The following is a 24,952-nucleotide window of genomic DNA, read 5'->3' on the forward strand; positions in this document are numbered from 1 at the left end:
AAAGCTTTAGGGAGGCTGCCCCTTAGCCCAACCATTCTATTTTGGTCACAATTCAAATGTGCTTAATTATCTAGTTAATTGCTTAGAACTTATTAAAAAACTCATAATTAGAAAACTGGGGAGTGGGAAAACCACATGGTATAGGCAGGTAACTGGAGGTGTGGTGTGTATATGTGCGCGAGCACGCATGCCTGCATGTGTGTGTGTTTGTGTGTATGTGCGTGCATGTGTGCGAGCAGGGGAAGAATCTCAACAAGCACATAGCTTCCTCCTAGAGCACCCCCAGGCCTCATAGAACAGGTTCTGTGCGTGATGCTGACCTTTAAGTCATTGGGAGATGCTTTCCTTAGGTTTTGTCTTTCCCGAGATGGTGGAAGGCGTGAAAGATGACCCCCAAAACCACGAATAACTCAAGTAGGTTTTTAATGTAGTCCTGTATAGATCAAAATACTGGCAAGAAACATTGATAGTATGGTGATAGCATCTTAGATTATTTTTTCAGAGCTAGTTTTGGTAAATTTTCTTTAGGAATTTTTTTTTTGCTTTTGTTTCTGGCAGTATGGAATCAAAATACAGACTCACACAGGCCAGGCTAAATCACATCCTTGGTCCTCTTTAAAATTAAAAAAAAACTGGATCATTCTTTTCCCCTTTCCTCCCCTTTGCTGTGGTGCTGGGGTCCCACACACTTTACCTGTGGTGCTTGCACACATCTGGTTGTACTATGCCAGGGAAACATACTTGAGGCCTCATATCTGTAATTAGGGGCTCTACCACTGAGCAATTGCTGCCCCTGTTTTATTATTTTTCTATTGAACATTGAAAGGGTTCTGAGTATTCCACCTTAAAATATGCCGTTTTGACATATGGATTATTTTGAGCTGCAATATATCTCTGGGTTGTAGCACTATAGTGATTTTCAAAGATAGTTTTCTCAAATTTTATAAAGTGCCTTTTTTTTTTTTAAAGGTGTTGTTTCATTTTAAAGAAACAGACACCAAAGAAACTCTCTCTGCCCTTCCCTTCTTCAGCTGGGAGGGCTGGTATATTCTCCTCTCTCAGGGAAATTCTCCTACCAGCTGGGGGGAGGCCGTCAGGGTACTTACGTGACAAAACTTGGTTGTCTTTATCCTCCATTAATTTCCTCCCTATATCTGCCTTCCCTTAGTGTCCAAGCCTTAGAAGAAGAATTCTTTTTTCTTGTCTGTTCTCTCTTTGAAACTTACTGTTGAACAGTTCCTCTCATATGCGGGATATAAAGGAACATGGTATTTGTATAACAAGTGCCCAAAGACGACAGAAACAGAGAACTGGTCGTAGTAGGAAGCTGACCACAGAGGGGCGAAGGGGAGGAATTAGGGTGGTAAGGGGAGGAACACTGGGACAGGGTGGAGGGAAGTGGACACTTTGGGGGAGGGGAGTGATACTGGGTGGTTCATGCATGAAACCATTAATGGTATTTTAAACCATGGTATCTAAAATATATGCGTGTGTGTGTGTGTGTGTGTGTGTGTGTGTGTGTGTGTGTGTGTGTGTAGACAAACAGAGCTTTTCTTTAATGCTCCATAAGCCCAGCCCTGATCCTCCCCGCTGCGTTACTCACCCCCAAGCTCTCCTGTGAGTTAGGCTGTGCACATCGGCACCCACAAGCTGCTGCTTGTTTCTCCTTGTTAATCTGTCCTTCGTCGGTCCGATTTACAGGGAGAATAGTATTTCCTCCCATAAGTTTTTACTGCCTCTATTTCAAATAAAAATATTTTGGACATACAGCGTGGCTCTGAGACAACTGGCCTGTTGGTCATGACTTTTCTCGCATTTGTCTCTGTTAAGGAACGTTCTGAGATGATACTCTCTGATGATCGCTGTCTGAACACCCTGTTGCCAGTGCCGACGCCCCCGGGGGTGGTGGGCTGGGGTGTCTCAGAGGTCAGTGCCGCGTGCTCCTGAGAAGGCTGTCTTCACCCGGCCTTTCCTCCCAGACAGCCTCATGGTGGACGGAGAGGGGGGTCCCACCAGCCCGCAACTCCCCTCTCTGTGGCGGTCTTGGCGCTGGAGGAGACGTGCTAACACTTGAGGGTACCCAGCCCTGCACGTGGGCCTCCAGCATCCATGCTGCCGTGTCAGGGTCCCAGGAGGGGCTGGGTGTTTGGCCCAGCACTCCCTGAGCAAAGGAGGCCGCCATGAGCATTGCTGGGTGCGGCCCCCAAACCAAATAAATTAGAATGCCCGTGGTGTGTGCGGTCAAGGGTCTGGCTTCTCGCTTCTGCATCAAGAAGTCTCAGTTCTCTCTCCATCCCGGCGTTGGCGTCTGCTCTCGTTAGCCCGTGTGTCAGTTCAATCCCAAGTTGCCGAGAGCAGCTGCTCAGACGGCCCTGTTCTTCCTCTGCCAGGCGCGCAGCCGCGCGATTAAGAGGCGCTCTCAGCCCTGGAGGGCCTCTGGAATCCCCGGGGAAGTATCTGGCGGGGCCCGTTCCCAGACTGCAGCCCATGTCCATTCCTTCAGACATTCCAGGGTGGGGCCCAGGTTCTCCGGAGCTCTTCAGAGTTCCCCAGGCCATTCCATTTTGCAGCCCCAGTTGGGAACCCGTGACTCGATGGCTGCCGGGGCGTGTGGAGAGCTGCAGAGAGACAGTGCCGCCACCTCCCTGCCTGTCTCCCCTCCACCTCGCTGGCCAAGACGCCTAAAAATCCGTGTGAGCTCCCGCCTGAGGCAGCTGTGAGGCTATGCTGAGACCCGCCGGGGTCAGCTGGCAGGGGAACGGGGCTCAGACACCCGAGCTTTCGGGGACCCGTGAGTCTCAGGTTGGAGCGAGGTCTTGCTCTCCACAGGAGCAAGGAAACAGTTCTGACCCCTGCCCTGGCGTCCCAGGTTCACTGTTTACCCCCACAGCGAGGAACTTAAGGAGGAATATGTAGTGAAGCAAAGACATTTTATTTAAGAGGGAGGGAGGAAAAACACACTCAAGAGAGAACAGTTTCCAGAGAGCGGAGAGGCTCCAGATGGCCCTCGGGAATGGACTCTCTGGGTTTCCCCCGTTCCCTTGGGCGGATCTCTGCAGAGAAGAGTTGTTGCCGGGATGCTGTCAGAGAAGAAGACTTGGAATTTTGGGTGGGCTTCTTTATTCACAGTCTTATCTGGGCAGAGTCTTTTCAGGTCTCAGCTCCTACAGAATCATCTCTATGTGGGGTCCAACCACCTCCATTTGGGCTGACAAAACCTCTTTCCCGACCTTGGTTTCCTACTTGAAACAGTGCACGGGAGATCTTACCTGCTGCCTGCCAGTCTGCCTGCCTCCCTCAGTTTAAAATGGTGCTTTGTTTCCCCAGCGACAGGTGTATAAGAAGATATTTTTGTTTTTTTCCTGTGGGGATATGTTAAAGATACTTCTCGGCAGTGATGAAAATCACAGCCCCTAGTGTTATAGTTAGAAGACATCTTGAAAGGGGGCTGGAGAGATGGTACAGCGGGTAGGGCATTTGCCTGGCGTGGACTGACCTGGATTCACCCCCTGGCATCCCATATGGTCCCCCAAGCACCGCCAGGGATAATTCCTGAGTGCAGAACCAGGAGTAACCCCTGAGCACTGTTAGGTGTGGCCTGTAGAACAAACTAAAAACAAGAACAAAGAAAGAAGATATCTAGAAATAGGAAGGAACTAAAGCTTTTTTTTTCCTATATAATTTGTTTTCGGGCCATACCTGGAAGTTTTGGGAGTTACTCCTAGCTGGGTATTGGGGGGGAGGGTCACTCTGGGTGGTGGACCATGCGGTGCTGGGGGTTGCCAGAGTTCCCCATGTAGAGCATGTCCTCGGCCCCTGGAGCCAGCTCCCTGCCCTGGACATCAGCTGTCCAGTTCCTGCTGTGTGCGGGCATTTGCTTTGCTCTCTTGCTTCTGTTCCGGCATTTGCTTTGCTCTCTTGCTTCTGTTCCCGAGTTTGGTCCTCAGAAGAACTCTGCAAGGTGGGTAGCAGCTTCTGGGTTTCTGCAGATGAGAAAACTGGCTTGGAGGAATCAAACCACTAGTTCTAGGTTCACGTACCTCACAAACGACAGAACCAGACTCAGGCCCAGAGGACACCCAGGCCCCTCTCCTTTCTCCATGCTCTGCAGGATACGTGAGGTCGGCAAACTGTTTCGGACAAACTGGTAAAATAAACACCGGCATGTGGGTTAGAAGAAGCTCCGTGTGTCTTTACACGTGCTGGTTTGGAATCCTTTGTCATCCCCACAGTGCCAGGGCAGCTCTAACTCACTTCATCTTCCTTTCGCTGAGGAGACTTTGATTAATAGGTTATTATTTTAGGAACATGCCCTTCATTTCAGTTCATTACTTTAAACCCGGAGTACATCATTTAATTATTTTCCTTTGGACTCTGTGTCTGGAAGGGCTCTTATTACTGAAAAGGTGTGTTTCATTATCCCTTCTGGGTCACCTCTGCCATCTGCTAGTGTGCGTGTGTATGAGTGTGTCCCGTGTTGGGCTCAGAGGCACCTGGGTGGGGAGGAGGAAAAGTGACGAGATGAGGGGGGAGTGAGACCCTGAGCTGCTGTGTGGCACAGGTTACAGGGGCAGGGCTGGGGCTCCCTGTTCCTCCCTGGCTCAGGGAAGTACCACGGGGCATGCGATAAATTTCAGTGCTGGGGTGCTCCTGTCCCTCGCCAGCAAGCGAGCCCTGGATGTCCAGGCTTGCTTCTTTCGTGGCTTTCAGGGCCGCTGCTACCTCCTCCAGGGCTGAGAAGAGGTGCCTGCCCTGTCTGGAGAAGACGGGTTTTAGTGGGTTCCAGTGGAGGCGAAAACCAAACCACCTCTAAGACGTGTCCCTTTTCCCCTGGCAGCTTGCTAAGTGGGTCTGCTGTCCGCGTGGCACCCCCTCAGAAGACCAGCAGGATGGCTGCCAACAAGAACAAGGGCCAGAGTTCCTTGGCGCTGCACAAAGTGATCATGGTTGGCAGCGGCGGGGTTGGCAAGTCGGCCCTGACGCTTCAGTTCATGTATGATGAGGTAAGACCCCCTTCCCCCCATACTGCTCCCCATTCCTGCATGCGTAGAAGCTCTGGGGATAATGTGTGCGAAGGTAGATCCCCAATCGCTTTGCAGGGTGACGCCCCGAATTCATGTCATCTGGTTTTAGGGAAATAACGTCAACTCCGGCAGGCACGTGAGGGGCTGCCACCCATAGCACTTCTGGGGCTACATTTGGAGATTCCACATGTATAGTTTTCCCGACCTCAGATCTCAACCCCATCATGCCAGTATCAGACATCACTCCCGCCTGGGCTCTGGGGCCATATGGGGTGCCAGGGACCAAACCCGGGTCAGCCACATTGCGAGGCAGATGCTGTAACCACTGTCCTGTCACTCTGGCTCCTAGAGCTTGCTTTCTGACAGGGGCAAGCGGGAGGGACAGACCTTTGCACCATTCATTCTGCAGAGCAGTGCGTGCAGACTTGGCCTTGAGACCAGGCTGTTGCAGAGAAACTAGGCACCTAATTGGGTCCCTTAATCTTTTTTCAAGTGACAGGCAGCAGGTCCCCTCTTATTCCCCTGTGTGACAGAGCAAGGTGTGTGCTGTCCTTGCCCCAAATGCTAAATGTGGGTGTTATAGCTCATTCTAAGTCAAGAGTGACATCACACGGGGGGTGGAGTGATAGCACAGCGGGTAGGGCATTTGCCTTGCATGCTGCTCACCCAGGTCCGATTCCCAGCATCCCATATGGTCCCCTGAGCACTGCCAGGAGTAATTCCTGAGTGCATGAGCTAGGAGTAACCCCTGTGCATCACCAGGTGTGACCCAAAAAGCCAAAAAAAAAAAAGTGACAGCACAGTCTTGATTCCTGTTTCAGACATAGCCCTCTTTGAGGGCTGTTTGCTGGTACTGTGGGCAGGGCTTGAGCCTCAGGGCCACTCTGCTCGAATACCCACAGGCATGCAGTGTATTAAGTTTGTGGAAAAAGATTAAGATCATTATCTTGGGGGTGCAGTATGCCAGCAGGTCAACTTGTACTTGTGGGGCGAGTGCATCAGCAGCCTGATGGTGCCTTCAGGCTTCCTGGTATCCCCAAATTGCTGCTGTGCCTCTGACCAGACCCAATAACTTGGGGCCAAATTTCCCAAGAAATTAAACAGGCAAGAGTGAAGCTTGTGAAGCCACACCCACAGACCACCTCTGGTTCAGCTATACAAGCTCATTTATTGGCCTTGCTTCAGAGACCCATAAATAAATCTTGAGAGAGATCAAAAGCTGCCGTTAATCCCGGACCTGCACATGGCTGAACAGACCGGGGGTAAATCGGAGGCGGGGCAGGTCAGCCCGGTGCTTGCCCAAGCAGAGCTCTCTGCAGCCGCTTGCTTTCACAATCCAAAATCACTCCCATGCTCCTAGCTGGACACGACTGTCTCGGGATAGACCTCACTGAGGTATAATCCGCTGAAAATTCTGGTATGTGGGTTTTCTCACTGAAATCTCCAGGCATTCTCGGGTTGGGCTGAGCTACCCTCCCCTCCTACCTCCCTATATTCCAGAAGCCCCAGCGGTCACATTCATTCCTCAAAGCTGCCAGCCAGTTAAAACGCTACTCCAGCCTTGCCGTCCCGATAAAAGTACTGAATGCCCTGAACAAACACGATCACCTCTGAGTACCTGTATTGCAAACCATACTGCACAAAAGGAGAGAGAGAAAGAAGGAAAGTGTCTTCCATAGAGGCAGGGAGGCAGGAGCGGGGAGGGGTGTTGGGGGATGGTGGGAGGGAAATGGGGGATATTGGTGGTGGGAAATAAACACTAGTGAAGGGATGAGTGTTGGATCGTTGCACGACTGAAACCCGATGATAAAGAGCTTTGTAATGGCCCATCATCTCACGGGTGTTCAATAAAAATTCTTTTAAAAAAGGGAGATCATTATCTTGCTTTACTGGACTTTCTGTTCAGCTTCTTCTCGGGGTGCTGTTGGAGATGAGTGGTCCCCACTTATGTGGAGTGATGTTGCTCTGGTGTGTGTGTGTGCTGGGGGAGGAGGGGGCAGGTACCAGCTGTTGAATCATAGGAGCGCCTCCCTCACTCATTCCCCTGCTGCCACTGTGCTGACTCCAGTGCTCCCCACAGAAGTGCAGTGCTGGGCAGTGTCCTGGCGTGGTGTCCCCTCACCCTTGATTGCAGATGTGAGCACAATGAAGGAGAAACAGAGAGTAAGACTCTACGGATCTGAAATTGATCAGGAGCATTCTCAGATCTTTTAGCTTCTTACAGGGAAGTGTGCTAGAGGTTTTCCAAATTTGATAGTGAGAACTTGAACTCGGCCTTGGCCTAGTTAAGAGCCTCAGTCACATACTCTTGGTTCTGCAGGTTGGTGTGGGTGGGCATGATGGAGCCCACATGGCCCTTGGCCACCACGCTCGGGGCTTTCCAGAGGGCCCCCCCTGTCTGGAGTCTAAGATTGGGACAGCAGGAGGGCAGATGTGACTCTCCTCACATATACTGGGCGACCGTGAGAGCTGTGAGATGTGCAGCAGAGATGCTGGGTGCTGCAGCCAGGGATTGGCCCCGGGGGGCTGAGATGTCACCTCTTTCAAAAGGAGTTAAAAGAAGAAAGCTGTGCTGTACCTTGCTTCCTTTTTAACATTTCCTCTAAGACAGTCATAATATGAGAGATGTTTTCGTTCTTTCACTTTTGAATTCAAATCATTTGGACTCATAACCGTTGACAATACAGGACACTTTGTTTTTTGGGGACCATCCCCAATGATGCTTGGGAGCTACTTGCTGTCGCTGGGGGCTCCAGGGAGGGCTTGGCATACTGACCTCAGGACTCCCGCACGGGGCTGTTTGGACCATCTCCCTGGCCTGGCAATACTTAAATGTATTCCTGAAAGGGCCTATAAGTTCCTCTTGGTACTTTCAAATCAGTTTTTAAATAAAAAGATTTTTAAATTATAACTTTATTAAGATGTAATTAATACCCCATAAATCCCTTCTTTCAAAATGACATTTTAGTCATTTTCAGTACATTCACAAAGGTGCATAACCATGATACAATCTCAGAACAGTTTGATTGTTCATCATTATTCATGATTTAGAACAATCTCACCATTCAAAAAAAGAAACCCTACATTTCTGGGTCATTCCTCATTTGTACACCTCACCCCTAGTCCCTAGCAACCACTTTTGTTTTTGTGGATTTTCCAGTTTTACAGTGCATTTAAATAGAATCATGTAACATGCCCCCTCTATGTCTTGCTTGCTTTCGTTGAGAATAAAATTTTAAAAGTTCATCCATCTTGTAATATGTGTTAATATATCATTCCATTTCAAGGAAGTTGGGATGTACCTTCATATACCATATAAACTTTATATACCATAACATTTACCCTTTTAAATTATACAATTCAGTGGTTGTTAGTATGTTCGCACATTTGTAAATCTATCACCACTAATTTCAGAACATCTCATCACCTAAAAAGAAATACCATAGTGCTGACCAACTTGGTCTCTGTAAAGCGTGTCTGTTCTTGATCTTTCATATAGACTCTTGTGTTATGTGATCTTTTAAGTCTGGCTCCTCTTACTTAATATACTTTATCAAGGTTTGTGTTCATTGTAGCATGAATTAGTACTTCACTCCTCTTGTAACTGAATAATATTTCATTGTCTGGATCTGACATTTTTGTGTATCCATTCATCATTTGGTTGATACGTGGATTGTTTCTAATCTCTGGTTATTATGAATGAAATTAGTTCGGTGAATATTTATGTAGGAGTTTTTGTGTAGACATATGTTTGTCTTAAATTAGGTGTATATCTAGGCATGAAATTTGCTGGATCACTTGGGAACTCCAACTTTTGGGGATCTGCCAAACTTTTCCACAGCAGCTGTCCCATCTTACAGTTCTGTTAGTAATGTGTGAAGGTTCCAACTTCTCCACATCCTTGCGAACACTTGTTCCTTCTTATTTATCACAACCCAGTGCATCTGGAGTTTGGGCTTCATTGAATTCTGGATTTGCATTTCCAGAACAATGATGTTGTAGCCTCTCATGTGCTTACTGACCATCTGTAGATCTTTGGTGAAATGTTTCTTTAGCTCCTTTGTTTTTCATTTGGGATATTGGGTTTTTTATTGTTGGATTGCATGAGTCCTATTTAAGTTTTAGATATAGTCTCTTTATTAGAAGTATAACTTAGAAATGTCCCCTTCCATTTTTTATTGTACACCCAGTGAATTTGGAGTTTGGGTTCTTCAGGCTGCTGCTTTTCGCTTTTTTGATTATGTCCTTGTAGTATGAAAATTTCGGATTAAAACTCAAATATTTAGCAATGGATTTTTTTTTTTTTTGCTTTTTGGGTAACACCCAGTGATGCTCAGGGGTTACTCCTGGCTCTACACTCAGGAGTTACTCCCAGCGATGCTTGGGGGACCATATGGGATGCCGGGGATTGAACCCGGGTCAGCTGCGTACAAGGCAAACACCCTACCCCCTGTGCTATTGCTCCGCCCCCTACAATGGATCTTAATATCCTGATGGTGCCAGGGGACTGGAGCTGCCCCTGGCAGGACGCAGCCCAGTGCAGGGAACCGGGGTCCTAGCTGGGCTGTGTCTTCAGGGCTGTGCACATTCTGAGTATGTGTTCTACCATGTGGGCTCTCTCTCCCCCACCCATATATTTTAATTAAGTCCAAGTTTATCTCATTTTCTTTTTTCTGCTTGTACTTTTGGTTCAAGCAACATCTTCGGACATATATAAGAATAAATCCAAGCCCACTCTCGGCGAAGCTCAGCCTGGCAGAGTGGGCTCTGATGATTGGGTCTGACAGTGCAGTGCATGGCCTACAGATATGGGGGCTCCACACCACAGTGCTAAGGGACATCATGCAGGCCACTCCCCTGCTTGATACACGTGTGCTCTACCAGTTGAGCTATCTCCCAGGCCCTGTCTCCTCCTTTGTGCAGCTTCAAATATGTGCACCCAAATATCTATGCATTTGGGTGGTTGTTAGCTGTGGTCCTCCCCACAATCTCCTGGTGAATAACCTTGTATGTTTTTTCATGATGGGTGTTTTTTTCTTCTGTAGATCAAATTTCTAGAAAGGATGACTGTGTAAAAAACACAAAAATAAAAAAACGGGGGCAAAGGCGACACCACAGGGAGGTTGATGGCGATGATGAGGCAGGCGAAGGAAGGAACGGAGGCAAGATGGTTGGTCTCAGTCGCAGTTTATTCCATTCCCATCTCCATTCTCCTCTGATTCTCTTTCTGCTTCTTCCTCCCCCATCCTACTTCATTCTCTCTCTCTGCTCCTCTGGAACTCACCCCCTGTCCCCTCATACAGCTACCTTAAATCCCCCACAACCGCTGCTCCGGATGTGTGTAGGTGTGGTTACAATCAATAGGGGGTAAAGTTCTATCCCTTAGGGGATGCTTTCACTAGGACAGAATCTCTCTCAGCGGGACATCCGGGACATCCACCCAAGAGCGGAATCCCATGGGTGTGTTTCTCCTCTCTTTGTCTGACTAACGTATAAGTATTCATATTATAAATCATTTTGTAAGGACATAGCAAGAGAGGAGACGCATTAAGCTTATAGAATTGCTCTCCTGGGGTCACCTTGATCTCAGACTACAGAGCTCAGGCCAGATTAGTCTTTCCTAGCCCTATCAGGGCCCTAGTCTCGTCATTGCTTTTGGATCATGACATGACATACCCATGACCAAGCTCTTAACATATAGTTAAGCATTAGGCGTTTTGGCCAGGCCCATCTCGATGCCAGGGTAGCACATAACTCACCGCTTGCCCTGGGTCCATCCCATCCCTCGTCCGGACCCTGCTTTTGGGGGTGCTAGGAAGCAAAGGCAACTGAGGCTTAAGTCGAGAAAGCAGATGCCCAGGAATGAATAATATTTGAAGCCAATTAAATCCCATGTTACCAAAGCATATTAATAAATGTCTTTCTTTGTCCATACAAAAAGGATATTGTTTTAAGGTAAACTATTCAAAAGACATAAGAGAGGAGAAAGACAATATTAACTTACAATACAAGTTCACTGTTTTAGCAAGGTCTGACCTTACAAATTAACAGAGTTTGATTAGAGGAAGAGCAGATAAACTGGTAGAAGTGGTTACAGATAAACAAAGGAATGGGAGTGACTCAGGAGCACTTTGATGGGTGTGACTGATAAACCTAAGCTCCTAGTGGCAAGGGGAGCAGGACAAACCAATGATATGCAACAGATGAGTAGACAGGAAAAACAATTTTCTAGTTCTACATTTGTCTCAACAAAGACAGTCCTGCCCTTTACTACCACTAGCAATGTACGCGTATGCCTTTGTCCCAGAATATGTTGTCAGACTGGGATTTTTGCCATTTTTGTAGGTGAAAGTGGCATCTCAGTGTACTTACAATTTTAATTTTCTTAATTAGTGAGGATGAAAATATTTTAACATATCTCATTTCCTTTGTATCTATCTGAATTGCTTATTCCATTGCCACTTTTACTTCATTGGATTATTAATTCCACCCCCCCATAGGAAGTGTTTGTGTATAGGCTCATTGTGGTATGGCTTTAGTAACATTTTCCATTTTCTAAAACCCGCCTTTGTTTATAGTGTGTTGTTACATGCAGAAGTATATAAAACATTTTCATGTCTAATTTATCATTTTTTTTTCTTACATAGCTTCTGGATTTTGAGTCATAGTCATAAATGTCATAAATGTCTTCCCTACTTCAAGGTAATAAAGGACTTCACCCACAGTTTCTTTTAGTACTTGAGGGATTTTTCATCTAATCTTTGTGTTTGCCATGTTGTATAGTTATTTAAGCCTCTAGGTACTTCTTGCCAAATTCTTCTCAGATGTTTCTTATAGTGCCCTTGAGGACGAACAAGAGCTCATTTGTTTCCTTTGTCAGAGTTTGTTGTATTCCTTCATTACCAGGTGTTCTGCTTTTACCTGGTCCCCTCATTTGTAAAATGGGAATGTCTGCTCTCGTTTAGAAACAAAATTAAAAATAGTAGAACTCTTCGGGGCTGGAGAGATAACACAGCAGGTAGGGCGTTTGCTTTGCCCACGGCTGACCTGGGTTTGATCCTCAGCATCCCATATGGTCCCCCGAGCACCGCCAGGAGTAATTCCTGAGTGCAAATCCAGGAGTAAACCCTGAGCATTGCCGGGTATGACCCCCCAAAAAGCAAAAAAAAATAGTAGAACTCTGAGCAATCAATCATGGAAGTGTTGTGTGAGGAGATCTTATTATATAGTGTGATTATTTTAGATATTGAATAATTAGTCTGTTGAGTATAGGCAAAATATATTAGTTATTGAAGTTTCATTTGGGGCAGAAATGATTTCCCTTATAACTTGGTGAATTACCAGTAATTTGTATTTCCTCAGTTTGTAGAAGACTATGAACCTACCAAAGCTGACAGTTACAGGAAGAAAGTGGTTCTCGATGGAGAAGAAGTTCAGATTGACATTCTGGACACAGCGGGGCAAGAGGACTACGCAGCCATTCGCGACAACTACTTCCGGAGTGGGGAAGGGTTTCTCCTCGTCTTCTCGATCACCGAACATGAATCATTTACAGCAACTGCGGAATTCAGGTCCGTTCAAAAGGAAATTCTTCCTGCCTGTAGTAATTCTTTTGCCTGTCTTTCTTGTCTTAGTCTTTGAAGGAATTCCACTCTGAGCATAGTTGTAGAGGTGTGAACTTGTTATTAGGAAAAATTCTGTCTAAATTTCTTGGGGCTTAGGGATGGGGTGATACTATGCCAGTGGTAAAGCACATGCATGGCATGTGCCAGGCCCACAGATCAATCCATGACTGCTGGTAAGTATGAACCTGATGGCCCGAGAGCTCCTCTAGGTGTGGTCCCTATTCAGAAAGTAATATGAATTTCTAAAGGCATTTTGAATTCTGGTACACATGATATTCATTTGTTGTGATCTGTTTTATAATTTTGCTATAGAAATTATCTTAATAATCAGTTGTTCTTAAAGTGCCATTCCATATACTCAACGGTCTGTCAGTTTTGTTTTTATATAGTCCCTGACGATTTATGAGTTAACTAGATCTTTTAATAATTTTGCTAGAATAGTATCAGGGAATCTATTTTGAGGTTTATGAAACATTGTCAGGCGAGTGAATATGAACCAGGGTTACCACTTATTGCTACATAATGGACTTTAAGTGCATAGTTGGAGGGAAAAATAAAAATAGTTTTTGGGTCAGAAAGACCTGGGTTTGAGTCCCTGTCCTCCTATTTAGCAGTTTTGTGACTCTTGGAAAATATATTTAGTATTGAAGATCCTGGGTTTTTTTAGTTTTTTTTTTTTTTTAAATCTGAAAATGCAGTTGATAAAATAAAAGGAAATAAGTGCTTTGGCCTGTATATCCTACAGGGGTAGGAGGCCAGCTCCGTCTCGCTGTTGTCTGGAGGCTGTCCCAGTGTGAGCCCATGGTGCTTGCATAGGGAGATGAATGTTTGCTCTTCTGATTTTTAAGATGTGGTTGTTAAAGATGCCTTAACTTCATTTTGCTACAAAGAAATAGTCACTGGGTATAATACTTACAGAAATTTGATTAATTTTTTTGGGAAGTGGTGCTCATGAAACCATGTGGTACCAGGAATTGAACTTGGAGTTCATGCATGCAACGCATACACTCTAGCCCTTTAAGCCATCTCCCTGGCCCTGTGGAAAGGGTATCTTTCTCTCTACCCCTTACCCCTCTCATTTCTCTTACACAAAGGGTTTTTTTTCCAATTTATTTTATTTATTAGCATATCTATCCAGATGACTTTTAAAGAACCAGGCCTAGCACATAACAGGAAACAGAAAAGAAAAGAAACAAAAAACTAATTCTCTTTTGTTCTTTAGCAAGTTCTGGTCAGAAATTAAAGTGATAAACCAAAGGTGAAAATGAGGATGCTAAATATCCCCCCAAGATTTGGAAGGAAGCATCAATGAGCCAGGAAGGTGAACTCAGGTAAACCAGTGGAGTGAGTGGAAGGTCATAAGGTAGTGAGTGCCTCGCTTATGCTGCGTAGCCTCAAATTTTTTAATCTTTAAGGTTGAGTATCTGAAGTCTATGGAACGGGAGTGTATATGTTATAGCAATCAGTTTCATCCTTAGAACATTTTATGAGGAAGTCATATGTTTAGGCTCTTCTGACATGTTTAAAGGCTTCTATGTATGGATATAGTCTGTGCATTCATAATTGCACGATTCCATTTTTGAATGGAATGGAAATCATTCATTTAGAATGAAACAATACAGATGTGTATACACTTTTGTCTTTTTCTGTCTTTGACCTCTTGGCTTCCCCTGGCCTTATGACTGATGAGGAAAGGCAGTGTTGGAGAGTAGACGAGTCTGGGCTCTGGACACTTAAGATTCGAGACTTTTAGCTGTCTGGGGTCCTAATGACACTGGAAACAGAAGACTGCAGGTAGATTATCTGAGTCTTCATGGTAGTCATTTTAGACCGTCAGGAGTGAAAGACATAGCATTTCTGTGTGCTGATGTAAAGGCCCCAACATAAAATGTTAATCCATTATCTTCTTTTACAAGTGTTTCCTAGACATTATTTGTTTTACAAGTGTTCTTCTTTTACAAGTGTTTCCTAAACAAAAGTGTTTCCTAGACAGTATTTATTAAACCAGAGAACTAGATACTGGAACTTAGTGCTTTCCTTTGGGACCAATAGGTTTATGAATGAGGTAATTTTACCAATGTCTGAGAGACCAATAAATCAGAAAGCTATCAATTGTTCTTATTTATAGCTTCCAGGGCTCCTATAACTTAGAAATGCTAGCATGGGGGCTGGAGTGATAGCACAGCGGGTAGGGCGTTTGCCTTGCATGTGGCCGACCCAGATTCAAATCCCAGCATCCCATATGGTCCCCTGAGCACTGTCAGGGGTGATTCCTGAGTGCATGAGCCAGGAGTGACCCCTGTGCATTGCTGGATGTGACCCAAAAAGCAAAAAAAAAAAAAAAAATGCTAGCATGTTCATTGACCCTCACTGGAATGTAGAAATGTAGAGGCTAAGCAAAGCTACTTAGATTTAATATTCAAGCGCTACTTGTGTTACACTTTAATCTTAATGAAAGTACTTTTGTTACTGGGAAATATTATCCTGTGTCATATTAGAGAATCAATGCAGATTTGTTGAGGAGGATGATGTTTTCTTTCTCCATTGTATAATCTTAGCTCTTTTGTTATAAATTAATGCTCATAATTGTGTGGTTATTTCTGGACTCCTCTATTATGTTGATCTTGTGTGTCTGTTTTTGGTCTAGCACTATGCTGTTTTGATTACTTTAACTTTGAGTAATTTGAAGTCAGGAAGCATATCCCTTTGTTTTTCTTTCTTCAGGATAGCTTTGGCTATTGTATTTTATATTTCTATATTTTATAATTATTCTGCTTTCTTGTAAAATGCCATTGGGATTTTGATAGAGATTTTATTGAATCTGTAAATTGAATTGCTTTAGGTAATATAGCCATTTAAACAATGCTGGTTCTTCCAGCCCTGAACGTGGGATGCCTTTCTATTTTTGTGTCGTCTTTTATTTCTCTCAACAATTTCTTATGGTTTTCATTGCATTGTAAAGACATTTCCCTTCTTTTGTTAGGAGTGTGCTTGTATATATGTATATATATACATATATGCCTTTGCATATATGTGTGTGTTTCTGTGTATTATGTAATTGTAAACAGGATTTTTTTCTTTTTCTAGTTTTTTTTCATATAGAAATGTGGTAGATTTTTTGAAAAGTGAAGGAGGTTGGATCATATCCAGGAGTACTCAGGGCTAACACTTGCCTCGATGTCCTGGCAGTGCTTTCTTGAAAAATGCAATGCCTGAATAGAACTGGGGTCCACCGTGTGTAAGACAAAAGATACCTTATCTCCTATACTATTTCTTGGGCCCCAATAGGTTTTGGGGTTCCTATAGATTTTTATAGATTACAATAATTTTTTTGGGTAGCATTATCAGGGTTTCCTGTGTAAGTTATATCATAGGAAAATAATAATGGTTTTATTTCTTTTCCAGTTTTATGCCTTTTATGCTCTTTTCTTGCCTAATCTTTTTGGATAAGACTTCCAGACCTGTATTGAGCAGTAATGGTCAGAGTGGATAGATATCTTTGTTTTGTATCAGGTATTAGGGCAAAAGCTTTTAGCACCTTCCTTCTGTTTCCAGCTTATTAGGAATTTTTAAAAATCACCAACCTTATTCTTGACAAATGCTTTTATGGAATCTGTTGATATGTGGTCAGTGATTTTTATTTATTTTTTGATACAATGTATTTTTTGCATTGTTTTTTTTTCTTTCCTTTTTTTTTTTTTTTTTTTGCTTTTTGGGTCACACCCGGCTATGCACAGGGTTACTCCTGGCTCATGCACTCAGGAATCACTCCTGGCGGTGCTCAGGGGACCATATGGGATGCTGGGAATCGAACCTGGGTCGTCCGCGTGCAAGGCAAATGCCCTACCCGCCATGCTATCACTCCAGCCCCATGCATTGTATTTTCTTTTCTTTCATTTTTTATTTAGGCATCATGACTTAGAATACTTGTGTTGAATTTAGACTACCCCACATAATCATTGTCTGTGACGCTTTTGATTCAGTTTGCCAAATAGTTTGGAGAAGTTTTCCATCTGTGTTCAGCAGTGATATTAGTCCATGCTTTCTGTTTTTGTGTTTCCTTTGTCTAGTTTTGGCCTTGAAATTGTGTTTGAGAGTGTTGCTCCCTCTTCAGTTTTTCAGAAGAATTAAGAAAGGATAAATTATTATGTTGTCTCTGACAGTTTGGTAAGATTCACTAGTGAAGCTGGACTTTTGTTGTTAGGGAGACTGTTGATTGAGGTTTTGATTTTCTTTTGTTGTTGTTCTTTTGGGTCCACACCTTACTGCTGGCTCTGCACTCAGGGATCATTCCTGGTGGCCTCAGGGAACCATCTGGGATGCCTGGGATCAAACCCAGGTTGGCTCTGTCTAGGGCAAATACCCTACCTGCTATACTATCTCCAGCCCCAATGTTTGATTTCTGTACATGTGATGAGTCTGTTTTAAACTTGTTACTGGCTTTTTTTTTCTTGGCTTAGTCTTGGAAGTCATGAGATTTCAAAAATTTGTCCATTTCTTTTAGGTTGCATTTGCATTTCTGTCCTCATAGTACTATCTTAGAATCTTGTTTTTCTGTGATATTTCATTTTTTAATCACCATTTTTCCCCTGATTTTCTTAATTGGGATTTTTCTCCTTTTTCCTTAGTAAATTAATTTTGGTTTCGTTAACCTTTTGTCTTACCTTTTTTTTGTTTCTTTGTAATTTATTTCTGTTCTAATGTTCATTATTTCTTTCTACTGACTCGATTTCATTTGTTCTTTTCTGGTTCCTTTATATTTATAAGGTTTTATTTGAGTCTTTATTTGAATCTTGTTAACTGATATAGGCTGTACTGCTAAGAACCTCACTTTTAGATCTACGTGTGTTCTGCCCTGTATAATTTAATAACTTTTTATTTTCCATTGGCCTTAAGATAATTTTTAAAATTTTTTCCTTTGCCTTCAAATAATTGGTTCTTAACAGATTTTTTGAGGCCTTTTCCCATAGATATTGGAACATTAAAAAATTTATCCACTTTGGAACACCAAGTAGAGGATGTTGGGAGGACCCATTTGGGTTGAAAGATACGTGCTAAAAGTAGACTATAGACTGAGCATGAAGGCCACTCAATACCTCTATTGCAAACTACAACACCCAAAAGGAGAGAGAACAAAAGGGAATGCCCTGCCGCTGAGGCAGGGTGGGATGGGGGTGGTGGGAGGGATGCTGGGAACATTGTTGGAGGAGAATGGGCACTGGTGTAGGGATGGGTAAACGATCACTGTATGACTGAAAAGCAAACACGAAAGTTCATAAGTTTGTAACTATACCTCATGGTGATTCACTAATAAAAAATTTTAAAAAAAGATTTATCCCCTTTGGGGTTGGAGCAATAGTACAGCAGGGGGGCATTAGTCTTGTATGTGGTTGACCCAGGTTTGATCCCCGGCACCCCATATGGTCCCCTGAGTACCAGCAGGAGTAATCTCTGAGTTCAGGGCCAGGAGTGAGCCCTGAGCACAGCTGAAATCAAAACCAAAATAAATAACACAAATTAAGAAAAACTTTAGAAAAATTATTCACTTTATAGTATAGAATAATGTACATTTACAATTCATTACCACCCAAATAACCACCCCATTCTGTTGCCTGTATCATTGATTTCTAAATGGAATTAGGAGGGAAGCAGGTGCTACATATGGAAACAGGCAGGTATGACAAGGCTTTCACAAAATCCTACTTCTCTCTACTATTTCAGTAGGCCTCTGATGGTCCTTTCCAGCATATTCTAGAACATCCTTTTTCATTGAGGAGGAGGAAAAGTCACTGTGACCCATCAAATTCATTTTATGATCTACTAATAAACTGCATCTTTCCATGGGAAATAAAACCCCCACCAGATTTCATAGCTTTTGTTCTCAGAAATTACGGCATTTTCAAAGAAAACTATTAGAGTTTTATATGTGAAGATACTTCTTTGGGCTTGATTTTATTGCAGAAATTCTCATTCTCCTACCCTTTCTCCTTCTCCATAGGTGTAGCAATTTCTTCTTCTGCCTTGGAAAAGACTTTCATCTTAGGTGGGTCAGTGAAATGAGGTTATTGCTCTAGCTTTCTTCGCTGCCTAATTGCTGATACTGTGTTTCCAGGGAACAGATCCTTCGTGTTAAGTCTGAAGAAGATAAAATCCCATTGCTTGTCGTGGGAAACAAGTCTGACTTGGAGGATCGGAGACAAGTGCCCATCGAGGAGGCAAGGAGCAAAGCAGAGGACTGGGGTGTGCAGTATGTGGAGACATCGGCCAAGACGCGGGCCAACGTGGACAAGGTAGGCGTGTCCTGGGGGGCGGGGTTCTCAGAGACCCACGAGAAGCCACAGCGTGGAGATGTCTCATCTGTGGGGCTTTGAGGGCAACGTCTGAAGGGGCAGGCGGAGTTTTTCCAGAAGCCTGAGCTTTGGGAGAGGGCGCCCTGGATTTCAGACACACTGAAGTCCCCGCCTGTGACGCGAGGCTCTGTTGGGGTGTGCTTCCTCCCGGCACCGCCCTGGGAGCATGGCGGGCTGAGGCTGTTGTTCTGTGAAGGTGGTGCTGGAAAGATGGACTCAGTGCCTTCCTGAGCCTCTTATGGCCCCCTGACAGCAGGGCTGGCCCGTCAGGCTGTCCCTGGGCACTCCCCGAAGGCGCACGCTAGTGTTCACGTGGTTCTTTTCGCCGCACCGCCCTCTCGCAGAGCCAGGCTGCCCTCCACTTGTTTCCTCATTATTTGTTTATCCATTGACTGTGGAGCTGGGGATTGCACCCCGTCGTGCCCGGGGTTCCTGCTCAGTGGTGGTGCTGGTGCAGGGAACAAACACAGGGCATGGTTCTGCCGCCGAGCCACCACCAGAGGCATGCCCACTCTCATCCTGGTGTGGGCTGATTTTTTTAAAAACTTAGTTTCTAACTAGTATTCACTCTTAAAAAATTAACTCTCCAGATTTCCCTTCCCCCCTCCTTGCTGCCCACTCTCCACCATACAAACCTCCCCTCCCCTCCCCAACCCCCTTTTCCTCTCTGCCTGAGGGGGTGTCACAGCCAGCTCTTCTCAGGGCTCACTTCTGACTCTGCACCCAGGGATCACTCCTGGAGGTGCTCACATTCTTACTCAGATCTCTACGGCTCACCTAAGGGTGACCCTGACAGTGCCAAACATTGACACTGCCAAACATCACCTGCCGCTGATTTCCTGTTCGAGGTTTTTAAAAATCGAACATTCTCACTGGTTGCTGCACAGCCCCCGCAGACAGCCTTAAAGATGAGACGTCCCTGCCGCCGGCGCTGTGCGTGGTCGCTCTGCTCCCGCCCTGGCAGAATCGAACTGTGCAGCACTGTGGTGGACCTCCCGGCAGTCACCTGATGTCTGTGCTGTGCCATCGTGGGACACATCTCCCTCAGCACTTAACGGTTTTTCCCTTTCTTCATGAGAAATGGTTCTGCTCTCCAGCTAACCTGAGGAGGAGATTTGTAACTGAGCTTGCTGTTAGCTGGGAGTGACGGTAGAGGAGCATTGCCAGGTAGGAGGTTGGCAGTGGAGGGTTCAGTGGACAGTCCTTTGGCAGCACCCACGGCACACAGCCACGTGGCCGTAGTCGGCGCGTGGGGTGTGGTCACTTTTCAGCTACTTTGCTGGTCCCCGACTGACTTTTCCTCTCACATGTTGATTCTTTTTTTTTTTTTTTTTAGAATGCAGTGCAACTTTAATAGAATAAAATTTAAACAGAATAAAATAATATGGTTAATGTCGTGCCTAGAACATAGGAAGAATGGCTAAGGCAAATCTCTGAGAAGTCTTATTGTAGCCCCTATTCTCTAGTTCCCTGTCTACTGGTTCCCTCTACTTGCTTCCTCAGACAATTTTCCACTAGTTCTTTTGTTTGTTTGGTTTTATTTTTCAACAGTCATACTATAAACTACATGAGGTTAATAGACTTACCTGCCTGGTTTAAGCTTTTGTCCTTGTTACTGGAAAAATGCCTGGTATATAGCAGCAAGTCAATAAATATGTGTTGGGAAAATGTGTGTTGGGAAAACCATCAACCACTCCACACAGTAGTGGTTGATGGTTTTGTATGTGTTATTTATGTGTGCACATCACATGTTGATTCTTTACTGTTGATTTGCTTTTCTCCACTTTTTTTTTTTTTTTTTGCTTTTTTTGGGTCACACCCAGCGATGCACAGGGATTAGTCCTGGCTCTGTACTCAAGAATTACCCTTGTCGGTGCTCAGGGATGCTATGGGATGCTGGGAATCGAACTCGGGTCTGCTGTATGCAAGGCAAACCCCTACCCACTGGGCTATTGCTCCAGCCCCTCCACTTGTTTCATAACTGTGGAAAGAGCACAGAAAATCCAGACACAAACTCTTCTGGACTATTTTTAAATTTTATTATTTTAAAATCCAGGCATGTATCTATTCAAAACACACCAGGAACGCTTTCTCTACATGGGACTCTGGGATGTTTGGGGAAGGGGCAGGGAGGGGCTTGATGCTGCCTGGGGCTTCTCATCTCCCCTTCCTCCCCCTGGCCCAGCCTGACCTGCCAGACAGGAACCAGCAGAGATTAATTGTGACTGGCAGCATTGTATTCTCTTGTAAACAGTTTACCGAAAAGGAGGTTGTTGATAAGATCAGCCGAGGAACAGCTTTGTCATCATTTTGAGTTGGACACTTTCCCTTCCCCTCTTGTCTTGTGCTGTTAGAACAAAGAGAAAAGCCTGTAACATTTGAAGCTGTTGCTCCCTGGGGCGGGGAGCTGGGAGTGGAGAGGGTGACAGAATTTCCTGGAAAAGAGGGTGCTAGGTCAGCTTGCTCCAGCTCAGGCGAAGGCCATTCTGTTGCTGGCCCTGGGGTAAGTGCACGGGGACTTTATGGCTCTTGCTCTTTCCAGGAAGTGGGTCGGTCTGTGCACCCAGAGATGCAGTCTGTGTCCAGTCTCGCACTTCCTGTCTCCATCATGTTTGATGATAAATCAAATTCGGTTGTCTCTTTGTGGGAGGCATATTATCAAGTCCATTGGCATGATTGCGGGAAGCGGTGGGGAAAATGCAAACTTCTCTGACAAATAATCATCTACTGAGGATATTTAACGAGGATACTGGTATTCTAGGGACAAGCTTTGCTTTTTTTTTTTTTTTTTAAAATAAAGTTCCTTTCAGCTGCCATGGCAAGGAACTGCAAGCTGATTTGACCATTGGGATGCGGCCGTTGACGGGGAGGGCCTGGGGGACTGGACATCCTGGGTGGGTCCTCCTCCCTCGGCCAGTGTCACAGCTCAGGGGTCTTTGCTTGTGCTCTCAGCCGCTAGGTGCCGGCAGATGCTGTAAATCTGTCAGGCAGAGCCGCTTTTCTGCCTTACGGGATGGTCTATCCACCAGGTGGGGTGCAGTGGCCAGTAGGAGAGCGCCCAGCGGCAGGGGCTGGGCCCTGGCTTGCCCGGCCCGGAGGCTGGGTGACTGCTGCCACTCAGTAAGTCGAACATTTCCTAAACCAACACATGCTGTTTCTGTGAAGTTTCCCATGTCTTGACAATGTCGTGTCACTCAAACTCGGCTGTCGGTTGGGGGAGCCACTGAGGCCGCTGCCTCAGCTGGACAAGCTGAAGCTGAGGGGCAGAGGGGTTTACTTGGCTCAGTTGGCATAGACTTTTAATATTTGTTGTCTTTTTTGATAGTCTGTGGTTTATAAGAGTGATTCGGAATCTTCAAGACAGATATGCGTGCTTGTCTAGTTGCTTCATTAAATCATTAAATGAAGTTTTTCTTCTTTTTTTTTCTTTTATCCTTTCCGTCTCACCCCAGGTATTCTTTGACCTCATGAGAGAAATCAGGGCAAAGAAGGTGTTGGAAAACAAAGACAAGAACGGCAAGAAAAGCAGCAAGAACAAGAAAAGTTTGAAAGAGCGATGTTGCTTACTGTGATGGCCCCCGTGGAGGGTGACATCTGCGCCGCTAAGGACACGGGGAGGCCCCAGCCCAGACTGTGCACCCCACTCGCCCCCTCTCACTCATGCCGCTTCCTCTTGTGCAGAAGAGAGCGGGGGCCCGTGGCGGGCTGCAGAAACCAGCCCTCGGCGGCTCTGCCTGGAGGTTTGGGGTTCCCTCCTGCCCGCCTGCCCTCCTTCCTTCCCTCCCAGGGTTGACCAGGTATGTCGTGCTGTCGGGAGGAGGTAGTCAAGTGTGGGTCCGAGAGAGCGGGTCGCCACAGTGGCTTATTCCCCCTCGTCTTACAGCACTGCCATCTCTTGTTCTGAAATTAAAATGTCTTATTTTGCTGGGGTATTTTTTTTTTTTTGGATAGGGAGGAAATAAGATTCTCCCAACCCTTATCACACATACTCAGAAAAAAAAAAATTAAGTTCTAATTCTAAAAATTTTTTTTAAAAAAAGGGGGTGGGGGCTGGAGTGATAGCATAGCGGGTAGGGCGTTTGCCTTGCACGTGGCCGACCCGGGTTCAAATCCCAGCATCCCATATGGTCCCCTGAGCACCGCCAGGAGTAATTCCTGAGTGCAGAGCCAGGAGTAACCCCTGTGCATTGCCAGGTGTGACCCAAAAACCAAAAAAAAAAAAAAGGGGGTGCGGGTTAGTTCCTTGTCCATACCCTGACGGCTCTGAAGCACAGCCGAAAAAAGAAAAGAATTTGCATTGGGTCCTACAAGTTTCCAAGAAGCTCCTAAATTCTCATGTGTGAAAATTGTAAGTGGGTTTCACCATATTTAAATATTGGCGATTTGCATTCTGCCCTGGACATCTTTTTCCTGTGGCATCCTGGGTTTTGTGTCAGAGGCCTTTCTAGGGACTGCAGAGAAGACTTGAGCAGTATGCTTTCCAACTGGCGCTGTGCAAACCAGGGATTCTCCTGACCCTCTCCTCTCCCGCGGCACTGCAGGCTGCCCGAGCTGCTCTGTCGGCTCTCCTTTTCCTTGCAGGGCAATGTGAGTTCTGCTGATGAATGTCGTGAGTTAACATTGACTTCAAAGACCATGAAGCCAGAGGCTGTGCCAGACACTCTGCTACCTCTTGTAGAATTACTCAGTCATCCTAACTGTAAAATTAGAAGTGGGGAAAGATCAGGGAAACTATTGCTCTTTTACCTCTTGAGAATCGGCTGCTATTTCTAACGTATTTTTTTTTCCTGAGACAGCCAAATAAAAAAGTATTTTTTATGGATGAGCTGTTGTAAATCTTTCTTGTATCATTACTGGACAGTCAGCAATCAGAACCTTTTTTTCATGAAAGGAGCAATAGTATAAAAACCCAGTATTCAGCATATTCCCCCCATTTTTAAGAAGTGACATTTCATATATTGGTGCCAAAAGTGTATTGGGGTGGGGAGAGTGGGAACTTTTCGAATTCACGGTTATTGCTGAAGTTGTACAATTATGATTTGACTGGAAATCAATCTTGTATTACCTCCCAAGGAATCATGGGCTTTTTTGAATAAAATAAAAGCAGACAAACGTGTTTTCCAAGGTTTCATACTTTTTTTTTTTATCCTTTTGCCGTCCATGTGAAATGAAGGTATTAAAGAAGTAGAGAATAAGTTATTCGTTCTTGTTCTTGTTATCTAACAAGAGAGTATGCAGTATCAAATAAACTTTATTTCAGTCCTTTGAATTGCACTGTGGGAAATAACATTAAGTGTAAACAAAGCATTTTTTTATTTTATTTTTTTTTTTTATTGAGTCACCATGTGGAAAGTTACAAAGTTTTCAGGTTTAAGTCTCAGTTATACAATGCTTGAACACCCATCCCTTCACCAGTGCACATATTCCACCACCAAGAATCACAGTATATCTCTACCCTGCACCCCCACACCCCTAGCCCCCCTACCCTTATCCCCCCCCCTCCCGCCTGTGTAACTAATAAATTTCACTTTACTTTCACTTTGATTGCATTCAATATTTCAACAAAACTCACTATTATTGTTTGGAGAGTCTCTCCCCTAAAGTCGGACCTGCTGAAAAGGAAGCATTAGATAATTTGTTTTCCATTGCTGAGAATGAAGAGGTATGAGGTCGAGTGACCACACTTAGCGGCCTCACGGTTTGGGGTTTCTGTATTTTAGTATTTTAGTAACTAAGTCCAGAGAGATATCTGCCAGAAGTTGCATCATTGCCAACTTGTACTTCTCAGTTAGTTACATTATATTCCACATATGAGTGCAATCTTTCTATGTCTGTCTCTTTCTTTCTGTTTTTTTTTTTTTTTTTGGTTTTTGGGTCACACCCGGCAATGCACAGGGGTTACTCCTGGCTCTTCACTCAGGATTACCCCTGGCAGTGCTCAGGGGACCATATG

The 24,952-nt window shown here is 44.9% G+C and overlaps 1 protein-coding gene across 1 annotated transcript in view; it reads left to right on the forward strand.

Moving 5' to 3' along the window:
- Nucleotides 1-24,116, forward strand: part of RALB (RAS like proto-oncogene B) — a 43,609-nt gene extending 19,493 nt beyond the window's left edge. The window contains exons 2-5 of the mRNA XM_004608150.2: nt 4,838-5,003; nt 12,387-12,595; nt 18,762-18,939; nt 22,452-24,116. Coding sequence (XP_004608207.1) covers nt 4,890-5,003; nt 12,387-12,595; nt 18,762-18,939; nt 22,452-22,571 — 621 coding nt within the window. The 5' untranslated portion in view covers nt 4,838-4,889 and the 3' untranslated portion in view covers nt 22,572-24,116. The remainder of the gene's footprint in view (nt 1-4,837; nt 5,004-12,386; nt 12,596-18,761; nt 18,940-22,451) is intronic.
- The last annotated feature ends 836 nt before the right edge of the window (nt 24,117-24,952 follow it).

The sequence above is a fragment of the Sorex araneus genome, chromosome X, assembly GCF_027595985.1.
Source record: "Sorex araneus isolate mSorAra2 chromosome X, mSorAra2.pri, whole genome shotgun sequence".
NCBI lineage: Eukaryota > Metazoa > Chordata > Mammalia > Eulipotyphla > Soricidae > Sorex > Sorex araneus.